General features: G+C 43.1%; 1 protein-coding gene across 3 annotated transcripts in view; it reads right to left on the reverse strand.

Annotated features, from left to right (window-relative positions):
- The window catches only part of MVK (mevalonate kinase), a 171,635-nt gene that overhangs the window by 132,127 nt on the left and 27,194 nt on the right, over positions 1-12,314 (reverse strand). For 2 of the 3 annotated variants that reach the window (XM_078667359.1, XM_078667361.1), the window contains exons 2-3: positions 3,444-3,524; positions 2,064-2,211 (exon numbers count right to left, since the gene is read on the reverse strand). In XM_078667359.1, coding sequence (XP_078523485.1) covers positions 2,064-2,211; positions 3,444-3,521 — 226 coding nt within the window. In that variant the 5' untranslated portion in view covers positions 3,522-3,524. The remainder of the gene's footprint in view (positions 1-2,063; positions 2,212-3,443; positions 3,525-12,314) is intronic. The other variant, XM_078667360.1, reaches the window with a different exon arrangement.

The raw sequence follows: 12,314 nt of genomic DNA on the forward strand, positions 1-12,314 counted from the left end.
CTACAGGTCTATTCCCTTTTTAGGCTCCCCATAGTACAACAAGTCAGTGGGTGACATTACCGAAGCTGGGGCTGTATACCTGTACAACTTGTATGAAATACCCATGAGACTGTGGTGGTAAAGTTTAACTTCTTTGTATTGTAAAAGAGTTTGACAATTGCAGGAACTTGATCTAGAGCTGAAGAGTGTGGAAAACGTATTTAAATTACAGGATCATATCCTAGAAAGGTGGCTAATGTCATAAAAATGTAATGTAAAGTAATGATGACATGTGAGATTATATGATGTATTGAAACCTGATAATAAGTCGTCAATTCAACAAAGAGTTTTTATTTTTTTAAGTGGATGGATGTTATGTTGCTGAAGGGTATGATGCAAACTTAACACATGTTCCGTAGAGTTAAGGCTTTCCACTTAGTGCCAAGCTACCTTATGTGACTTGGAGGTCCCAGGTCCAACAATAATGGTGTGGGTTTTTTTTGGCTGCTATATGTATTTATTATGTGTTGAATTTGAATGTGGTTTGTCTACAGTTCAAATTTTTGTGATGTGGAAATAATGCCTGTTTCCTTTTGTCTCTGCTCAATAAAATAAAAAATAAAAATACTATAAACACATCCATCAGCAGTTATTGCACAGCTGACACTGAGCATGACATTATGATTACTGTAGTAGCTCAATGCTGATACTTTAACTTTTATTTTTGAGCAAAAGCCTAAGCTGATATTAACAAGTTTCAAATCATTGAGCTGCAACAGTAATCATAGTCCTTTTCAGTGTCAACTGTGAAATAACTGCCAATAGATACGTTTATACTAAACTTGTTATTTTATTTAGTGTTAGTACTGCAGTCTTGCAATCTAACTCTATATAGCACAGTTGCGAAGTCATCTGCAAGTAAATAAAAAAATCATCCAACATAATTTATATTTGCTGACAAAGGCTTAAAGAAAGAGGGTGTTGTGTGAATTAAGCAGCAAATCATTCTTTGATAGTCAGAAAACATTTCAACGATTTAAACATGGTGGCGCGTGTGGATTTATCAACAAATCATTTTCAAATTATTCTCAAGTCATCACGAGCAATTTCATCTTGTGAGGTAATCAGATACCCATTGTGAAATCATCAGTATTAGTCACACCTCCAAAGTCATCAGATACTCATTCTTAAATCCTCCTGAAGTCATCAGAAATAGTCACACCTTGTGAAGTCATCAGATACTCATTTTCAAGTCATCCTCGAATCATCAGGCTCAAGTTTGTAGACTTTTTGGATGACCTCAAGAGCTTGATGATGTCTGATGATGTGAAAATTACTTCTAAAGTAGTTGGATGGTCATCCGATGACTCTGGGATGGTTTCTAAAATAATCCTGTTTCATATGGGATAGCTTCATTACGTAACACTGCATTTAAGGGTTGCATTTGTCTCATTGGACTAGTGTGTTGAGCAGCATTGGCCCCACCAAAGTTACCTGTAGCCAAATATATAATTTGTCACTGGTGTCTGGTAAATAAGAGCGGATGCCTTGTAAAAATTTACTGTTGCAAACGGACAGTGATAGATTGTGTCAATAACTGTATGTCTTACGTCTGTAGACAACCAGTGGCTATAAAACATGCTACTGAGACTCAACTCTCAAGCTTCCGCATCCTTCATCATAAAGGAATGCCCATTCTGCGATTAGTTTAGTTATTGCCGTGCAAATGCTCCCTCACTTGCTGATCCAACATTCTGTGACATTCTCACGCTGCTGCACGTTATTTGTATAAGGTTTAGCTTATCCTGACTTTAGCTCCCATTTATTTGTGTTATGGCTTTTCGGCATTCATAATGGGACAAGCAAAATTAAAAGTTCTAAAATGTTCAAAGCTGTGAGCTGAATAGCCAGTCCTGGGTAGAACACGTCAAACGAGACAAAGATCTCTTACTTTACCTGGCACAAAATAGAACACAAAATCATGCTGCTAATACCCTGAAATGCAAATAACTCGCAAATGAAAAAAAGTCTACGGGAATTATCCTCCTGGGTATTATAACTGGTCTTTAGATTGCCCTACTTACCCTGTAATGTTGAAAGGAGGGACTGCAGTTGCATAACATCCCAGCTTAATCTGGTTCCAATGTTTGGTAGATTTATTAGCACCTTCCCATTTTTGTTAGGCCTTATTCTGAGAAATGTTCTCAAATTCAAGCTCACTGCTAAAGCCACCTGCATTAAATAAAAAAAAACACATGACATGCATACAGTTTGAGATAAGGACACATACTTTTACGTGGCAATAAGATTTATTTTTCAATCCAGCATCTTCAAATATTTTACAGGGAACTGTATAGCATTAGACTGAGGGGCAAAAAATACATACATATGATTAATCTAGATCCAGAAAAACGAGTATTGTGATGGCACAATAACATACTATGCATAAACGTAATACTTCAGTGCATTGTTCCTGCAAAGATTTCCATCAAAATTAGTTCTGATTCATAATTAATTTAACTGCACATGCCGTTACGCAATTGTCAGGAACGTTTTGATGAATTTGAATATTAGTCTGTTTGAGAATACAATAAAGAGGAGATTTAGATCAATTAAAGTGGCGAAGATATTATTTGAAGCAAGAAACGTAACTCTTAAATTTCGGTGGACAATTTTGTGATATTTGTTTTGTACTAACGTATGAGTGGGACTTTCCACAAATAGTTTGAGGGGAACAAGTGATTTGGTTTATTTTGAGGAACAGAAAATTAACAATAATTATGAGACATGGAGGTGTACATGCTGGTTGCTTCTTAGGTTGCTAGCTTTGTTATTTCTCTTGCAAAATGGACAACAGTAAAATTTCCATCCATGGCAAGGCAATGGGAATTGTTGCAACTATGTATTCGCCAACATATCTGAACTTCAGAGGAAATAAAGACAAGAGGTTTCCAGAATGGAGGGGATTCATGGGCATCCTGAACACAGATGATCTCCTTCTTTCCTGGTAAAATCTGTTTGGCAATGTACGTTAATGAGAAACATCATATGTGCTTTCAAAAGTGACTCGTAACAGTGACCCTTCCCGCTCTGTAGCTGCTGCTTCCAACCGTGAAGGTCATCTGTAAACATCTGGGTATCAGGAAGAACTTTGGCATCTGGCAAAACGTTGTATCTGTTAGAACTAACACGATCGTAGGGCGAGCCCTCGCATATTACTTATCCAATATGCCACTGGCAACAGAGAACCTACTACACTCAGCAACAGTAAGGACACATCTTAGAAGTTATTTTTTCCGCTATCCATAATGCTTGCACTCGAGAGGTTACATTTTTCAATTGTCGGGAAGTGCATAGAATCCAATCCACCTTTTAATAAAGTATATGGAAAAGGATTTATTTGTTTGCGTGCAAGGAACGTTTTATGAGCATTAAAGAAATCCTGAAAAATAGAAGAACCCCACCTTGCCATGAACCACGGCATGTTCACCATGCAGAATTACTTTTCCCGGTGCAGACACTGCAACTTCCTTGACCATCATTTTCTGAAAGGAAAACAGAAAACACTAGAATGCACAGTTTCTGCACTGCATTTCATTTCACCATGTGCATACAGATCTGACATTACCTGCCATGAAAGCACCTCACCACTTCAAAGAATGTCATGTTGAGATTCGAGGAGGTGATCTCTTTTGCCTTAGACAGCATTTCCTTACAAGATAGTCTCTGCACAGCACAACTCTCTTAAAGACATAATATATATTGCATCTTTATTCTTCGGGGGAGTTGGGGGGGGGGGGGGGGGGAAAGATGTTAGAAAATGTTTTTGGACTGTGTCTTTTGAGAAGTTTAAGTAGGAAGGTCAAGAATCCTGAAGCCTTATTAAAAGAGCACTTCAAAACACACACGACCTCTAACATATGCTCCAAGAGGTGATAAAACACTGATGCCCTTTACCTGGGCTCTGTCATGTAAAAGACAACATTCACTTAATTAATGTTCTTATTTTTGGAGAATCGGAGCGACATTTGTCGCAAAAGCTCCTTGCCCATTTCTTGTTAATCCAAAGAGGCTCCCAAATGATTTCCCAGGTACATTGCCTGCTGCAGCCAAAAATGGAGGGGTTCATCTTTGGCTCTCAATGAGCGCTTGCCACGCCAACCCACTGGTCCGAAGTGAGCTTATTAGTTCCAAAACAGTGTGGTCCTCCCCCTGGCTGTTTTACAATCCTATCATGACCTCCAAGGACAGACAATATTAAGGACCAAAGATCTTCCCTAGAATCCAGATGACAGACTTTCTGGTGAGACAGCAGCATCAACTCGCAGGTGCCTTTTAATGCTTAAGGGCTGCCAGGGACACTGGAGTATGCTGACACCAGATCAAAGCATGGGAAGTAGCATCAGATCCTAGGATGAAACAGAGCCACAGGAGCAGAGGGAACGCCAATCAGACTTCGGGCATGGATCAGGAATCAGGGAATGGCTTTCCCAACTTTATGTGACTTTGAAGTGACATTATGGTGGTGCCCACGTATAAAGGTGCAGGCATGCTTACCTCCTCAGTTGTCCACCCTATAAACTAGACAAAGCTGCAAAGACTCCACTAGGTCGGAGGTTGTCGGGCTACAAAGCGAGTCTTTTAACCAAAGGTTCATTGTACAGCAACAAAAACTACTTTGAATTAACTATTGCTATAGAGCCATGGGGGAAAGGAAAAAGAAAAGCACCCTTGTGGAGATTTTTACAATGCGGGCCCAGCATCCCACAGCGCCGATAATGGTCAAACACCTGAAGACACTTTAAATAAAAGAAACGGGCCTCACATGAAGAGTGGGAGAACAATGTCCAAGTCTTTCAGCATGCTGCACAGCAGTACCAAGTGGAAAAGGGCAGCATTGTTGCAATGGCAGCTGGTGTGAAAAATATTTTGGAGGCCCTCACTGGTCATATCAGGACCTGGCGGCTTTGAATGCCGTACAAGACATGGCATACAGCGACAGCATTGCCACACACCTTTCCCTGTATTTGAGGAGAACACTGGATCAGTGGGTTCCCATGGGTTGGAGTGGGATGCCATGAAAGTGGTTGTGAGGGGGCACTACATCACTATGACATGGAGAGTCAAGCCATCTCTCACTCATAGTGTTTTGACTTAAGAGAACTGCCTGCGGACCAAGGAACTCAAGGTGATGTCGGCACCTGATGCACGCCTCCTACTGACTGCCTTGTGTTGTCAATATTGGGAGAGGTTGCAGCGACTCTGCGAACTGGATTATAAATCGTCCCTAGCCTGCCAGCATGATAATGGCGATAAGCTGGGGCGCACGTTGGTGTGGTTGCTGTGATCGTGGGCACCATACATGATAATGCAGCTCGCGTGAAAAACACTCAGGCGGACATTAATGAAGTGTTTGCTCAGTATTACGAGAGCCTGTACTCCTCTCCCCGGAGCTCTCATTGGCACAAGTGCGTGACTACTTGTGAGCGGCATGGCATCCCTTCCCTGCTTGACCCCGCTGTAGCTGTTGGACCTGGAGCAACCTCTTCCGATAGAGATTAACCTAGCAGTTCACCTGATGGCGCGCGGTAAGACTCTGGGCACAGACGGGTTCTCTATGGAGTACTACACAACGTTTGGGTCCACCCTTGCTCCTAGTCTACTAGAGATATACTGAGAAGCACACCACCAGGGCGTCCTACTGAGGTCTCCTCATGAGGCTCTCATAGTGATGCTTCTGAAGCCGGGCAGAGACTCCCTTGAGGTGAGTTCTTATCGCCCGTTAACAATGTTGAAAATTGACTACAAAATCCTGAGCAAAGCCCTGACCAATAGACTGTTCCCGATGCTTAGTTCCCTGGTTCACTCGGACAAATGTGGGTTTGTGCCTCAAAGGGCGACTCACTCCAACATTCGAAGCTTGTGCCACATCATGGATGCGATGTCCAGGGAGGCTCACCTTCCGGTGGCCGTCTTCCTGGATTTCGAAAAAGCGTTTCACACGCTTAGCTGGTCTTATCTGCTTCAGGGTCTGGAGGTGCTTGGGATGGGTCCTAACATCCTGGGTTCACTTAAGCTCTTTAATATCACTCCGGTGGCGCAGGTCCGCACCGGCCGTCAGATCTTGCAGTCTTTCCCATTGATAGAGGGACCCACCAAGGGTATTTACAGCAAACTAATGAGTGGGAGAAGGTAGAACAGGGTGTGCCACGAGGGGACTGAGTAGAAATTGCTTCCCCCCTTTTTCTAGGTTGACAACACCCTTAAGTAGGATATGCATCCCCACCCTCCCACAGGCAGGACAGTAGACATGTGTCTTTGAATGCGAAATTGTCCACCATGTGTTTTAGTGCAAATGCAGGACTGGTTTAATTTCAGGCTGGCACATATAATTTATCGATGTTTGTCTTGTGATCATTGGCTTGCTGTATATATTTTTGTCACAAATAACGTTTTCATATTATGTATTTGTTGTATATATTGTCTCACAAAAGAAATGGTGCTAAATCACGCATACAAATGTATTGCAATTGTGTGATTTACTAATGTGGTGTTTCCTTTTAAAAGACATGTCCAATTGATTTATGGATGTCTTTTTGAAGTATCAAAACTAAGCAGAATAAATGCTCAAAAACCTCAGAATTAGTGGTCTCAGGTTTATCGCGAATATTTAAAATAAACCTCCCTTGACACCTTTCTGTGATTTCAATATTTGGGTGGTCCAGTCTGGGAAGTACAGGATCCAAGCCTTCCCTGTTTTAACTAGTCTCTGGAGAGATGGTAGGCCTCAAGGTGAACTAGGGTAAGTCTTGTATCTTAACTTTATGCTGGACTGAGCTGGAGCACAGAGAGGAACCGGAACCAGGGCGCCTCCCCTGAAGTATTGAAAGCTTTTGTTACCGCAGTGTGAATGTTTACCACAACGACAGGGACTTACTAGATGGTAATCAAAGCAAGGCCCTAACCTCGATTCGCCAATCCACGCACTTTTGGACCCAATTACCCCTCTCACCTATGGGCAAGGCATCAGTGGCAAAGATGTAGTGGCGTAGCTAGGGGAGGGCGAGGGGGGCGGTCCGCCCCAGGCGGCACTAACCTGTGGGCGGCGGCCGCGCGGCACTTGTGTTGTGACCCGTGACGGCGGCCTTTATAATTTATGTGGGGACACTTGTGCAAGGCAAGCGCACCTGCTTCAGCTTGGAAAGCCTGCCTGCAGTGCACGCACCACCACCACCCAGCGTGGCGATGCGGTGCGTGGCGTACCACGTTTGTGGTGTGGGTCCAGTCCTGTGACGTCCCAGGGCCGTCAATCTTGGAGCACGCGAAAGCGCTACCAATGATGGACCTGGGTATAATGTTTGGCCAGCCCAGCCCTCGCGCAAGGCTTTCAATCGCTCCGGAAAGACTGCAGTGCCCAGGAATTCAGAGAAATGCTGGAAGGTAGGAGTCGGATAAACAGAGCAATATATATGGAAGCATTTGTTGCTGGAAAAACTGTGGACTTCCTGTTTTTGCTTTGCCGTTTGCACACTTTTCTAGTCTGTTGCATTGATTCTTAGACTTACCTTTCCTGCTGCTTGCTCTTGTGTGTACATGCTATAGTTTTTCAAAAAGTTTTTCGTTTTTTTAACTCTTACTTTCCATTTTGCTGCATTAATTCCTCTTTATTTCTCTCTTTTTCAACTTTTTCTTTCATTGCTTTTTTTATTTCTGGCTCTTCTCATTTGAGTGTCTGTTTAATTTCCTTTTAGATTTGCACTCAAATCTTATTTGTTGAGTTTAATTTTTGCTTTCACTTTGTTAGTCTTGTTTCCATCTTTTTATTACTCGAATTTTAATGCCTTTCACACACAACTCCTCTCTGTCAACCTTTGTTTCTTTTTCTCATTCCCTTTTCTTCTCTGTAAGTGATTTGGAGCGAGTAGGGTTTGTGTACGTTTTTCACAAAGATTTCACAACAAGGATTCCTGTGTTGGAAGTTATGACGAAATACAAGCCATTCACTATAGCGGAGTACAACCAGATTTTCAGGCCAAGATATTTTTTTTAACGAGTTAAAACTAGATTATAAATTGATAACTCACTGGGGAATTAAATGCAGATATGAACAGGATGCCACAGGCGTCTAAATTATTTACCAGGCTGCTGGTTATTTCGTTTCACCTATTCCCTTCTCTCTTTGGCCAGTCGGACGACTACCCCTCCATTGTTTTTGTTTTAAGACTAGCGTTTATTCAACAGGATCTTTAACTGCAAGCTGGACAGGAAAACATAGGTGGCAATGTACTTCCTTCTTGACAGAACAGAATGTTCCTGTCCCCGGGGCTGTCATGGCGGTAAGGAGTGAATCTCTCATCTGCATAGGGTTTGACTACCAGGCAGCTCCGAGGATGAAAGCCTGTTTTCTTTTTACCAGTTTCTTCCTCAACAGTTTACTGACACGGAAATAAACCTATATTTGTGGAAATAGCCTTAACGTCAAGGGATTGCTTGCTCTGAACAAATAAAACGATGATCAACAAATGAGTAATTTTTGTCACGTGATCGTGACCTAATCCAAGTTAAGAAAATAGCTTCCTAACCCTGTTGTTAGGTGGTAAAACAATATAACAGCCCAATTGTGGTGCAGGAGGTCTCAAACACCCCCAAACAAAGGCGCCACTGCACCCGCTGCACTAATGATAGCAATGCTTCTGCTTCTCTGTACCTTTTTACTTCCCCAGGTGCCTGCATCACTGTCTGAATATCCCAGTCCCTCTCTTTCCTATTTTTCCTTTCTACCATGCTACACTCCACACCCGTCCCCATTTTTATCTCTCCACTTTCCTCCCTCCCCTCATTCTCCATTGACGGCTACATTCCATGATTCTCTCTCTCTCCTTTTTCATCTCCCTTTTCTCATTTTCTCAACCCCTTATCCCCCCACTTTTCCCTCGTCTCCTACACATTTATCTTGATCCTTCCTTGCATATCTCCACTATATATAAATAAAAACCTTGTTTTTGCTCTTCTATCCTTCTGCTATCCTTCCAAATCCAAATAACTGACTAATTTATCCACCACTTAAAATTTACTTGCATGTTTCACTATACTAATTCAACACTAATCCTCTATGGGTTTTGTTCGGTCTCTGCGCAATGGTGGGGTGGGACATAGGCCGTCCGGCACATAGGTCAAAACAATGAGAGATGGGCCCAGACTTTAACTGGGTGTGAGAGGCCCTATCCCTAACACAAATCTCAATTGCCTCAGGCCTATAACATAAATCTATTAGTCAGCTGATTCACGGACTCCGGCCGCCGCAGTGAGCATGTGCGTGATAGCATGATTGATGGGCAAGCCTCGGGAGAGCCTGTGAGACACACATAGCAGTCACAGTCAGGCAAGCTGACAAATATGCTTAAAAGTATTTTTAAAAAATCACACCAGTATAATTAAGCGAGTGGCCGGGGTTGCTGTGCGCAGCCCTTCACAACTGCCAATTCAGATAGTTAACACTTACTTGCACTAGTTAATAGATCAATGTAAAACTAGCATTCCAATGATACATGTGAAAAATATCTGTGCCCGAAAATTGACAATGAGGTGAGATTCAACATTCAAGTCAAGACTTTACCTCACACAATCACAGGACTGCGGATTCAAGGGGCGGCAATCTGAGGGATAGCCCCGGGCGCCACAAGCTAGAGCTACTCCCCTGCAAAGATGTTGGTTTTTCCGAGGCTCTTATATTTCTTTGCAGCTCTGCCAGGGATACCGACCAGATCTTTTTTTCAGGACTCTGGAGTCGGAGATGTTCTGGGGACTGCTACGAAGCGAGTCTTACTCCCCATGCTTCAGCGTCCCATGCTTGAGGGAGGACTTGGGGTCCCAGACCTGGAGCTATATTTTGCGGCAGCCCAACTGCAGTGTCCTCTGCATTGGCTAGACGGAGATGGAACGGCGGAAGGTAGCATGGTTGGTGCTGATCTGAGAGGCATTACCATGCTGGTCTGGCTGTTCTCGCCCGGAAGACCAGCCAGAGGACTGGGTCTGCCCATTCGAGTTGCCAAGCTTGTTTGGACTCTATATATGCACAACCCAGACAGGCACCGACCCTTTATACACCACAGCTGCCCTTTTGCACTGTGCTTGTCTTGAGAACTGTGCTGGAAGTCCATGACCATCTCCAAGGCAAGAAGCCGGGATCACCCAAATGGGTGACCTATATGGCGACGGTGCTCCGCTATCCTTCCAGGGCCTACAGGAACTCTATGCACTTGGGCGGGATAAATGGTGGCAATTGGGGACATATGGGCACCAGGGCAGGCTGAGCCACTGCTGCACGATGGATTGCAGTGCTTCTTATCACACGGGTTCGGCTATCAGTTGGTCTCGGCACTGTACGCTGTATTGCACTGGAGATTTCACAAATTCTTAACCTTGGGCAATCCCAAATGGGAGGACTACCTCGGCATGGAATTCACTACCACGCAATGGACCACGGCTTAGGAGCGGGTGAAGCGAGTTTCATGCAATGCCCATCTAAAATTCATGCAATTCAACTATATGCATCAAACCTACCTCGCACCGCCTCCACAAAATGTTCTCTGTGGTATCCCCAGCAAGCCCGCGATGTGGCCACATGGATGCCACTTTTATACATATGGTCTGTGAATGCCCTCGGCTGATGCATACATGGCACTAGGTGCTGACACATGTGTTTTCAGTGATCGATGCCCAGCTACTACGAGACGCATTCCTTTGCCTTCAAGGGAATCCCACAATGCACTAAAACAAACAAAACACTACCTGAAGCTAGTTGATTTGGCGATGGTCCTCATTAAGCACTAATTGCCATGAACTGGAAGGCCTCTCACCGGCCCACGATCAAGTGGTGGCTTCCGGTGACTCATAAATGGTCTCTGGCAGAAACGGACCATGACATATGATTGCAGGTTATGGGGCAAGGTGGAGCAATCCCAATATGGGACACTTAAGTTCTCAAATTGTTTGACAGACTGAATCCGCCTCCACAGGCTGCGGAACCTGCAGCAGGGTGACGGATGGCAGACTAGGATTGACCCACTAGGCGACCCATTCGCCCACACATACACGTTTATCGGACATATAGGGAGGCCCGGCGTCCCCCTGGGCAAGAATGCGTAAAAGTTCACCCCGCTCCCTTGTTCCCCCCGGAGCGCCTGTTAGTTTAAATCTCCCATGTTGTAACATGCTCCTACCACTCACGTTTCCACAGTTCCTAAAAGCTGCCTCAGGCAGCGCCAGCCAGAAAGTTTCAGAAGTTACTGTTTTGTTCTATTTTGTAACCAATACATTGGCTACTCCTCTACAAAACAGGGTGATTAAGATCCTATCCCTTTTTCTTTTGTTGGATACCCGCTATACCCTCCATATAATGTATGATCTGCTAGCAAACTATAATCAACATCAACATACTGGGATGTGTCTATTGAGCAACTGCATGAATGATTATTACTGTACCCTGTATAATATATAGAGATTATTGATTAAATGCCAATAAAGAATATTTTTTTTAATGGTTTATCCGTGGTTTTGTTCATCCATTTTTCAAAAAACAAACCTTATATTACAATTTTGTGGCTAAAACAATATTTAAAAATGTTGCTAGAAAATGTATTATGGGCTGGGAAGTAGCAATGGTTCAAAAGCTAATACAGTTAATACAGTTGGTGGGCTTGATCATTTCAGGCAGTGTCCTGGGAGTGAGAGAGAGAGCATAGTTGGGCAGATCATGGGGAACATGATTAACAGCAGATGACAGGGATAGCCTGAAAGACGACTAAGGCAGAAAGAAACTGGGAATGGGATTTACCTTTGATGCCAGCCAAAAAGGTTAGAAAGCCAATTATTCCCAATATACTTCTCCAGTGCAGTTTAATTTGTGATATTAATGTTATTGTAAATATCTACTTTTGATATTTTTCTACCAAAGTTTTTCCCAGATGGCCTTTTTGGGAGGAATTAGCCTATGCTAAGACCTGGAAGCATGATAACCATATACTGAAAGACAAGGTATTTTGTTAGATGTTCTGGACATAGAAATAAGCTCTTTTTAAAAAGAAAAAGTTAATCTTTTGATCTAGACAGAACAATTGTAACTGCGATTGCTATATCTTCAGTATAAACCCACAAATGTATTTTGTACAATGGTTGCCTACATTTCAAGATTTGCTTTTTTATGTAGACATACTGTAGGGAGAAAACTCTCTAACCATCTGCTCAGCTGTTCAATATCCACCAGGTTTGTCCTTTGTATTGAAGTTTCTCTTTAATTCGCATTTTTAACACCGCTTTTGGAGTCCCCAATTAAA

Source organism: Lissotriton helveticus, chromosome 11, assembly GCF_964261635.1.
Source record: "Lissotriton helveticus chromosome 11, aLisHel1.1, whole genome shotgun sequence".
NCBI lineage: Eukaryota > Metazoa > Chordata > Amphibia > Caudata > Salamandridae > Lissotriton > Lissotriton helveticus.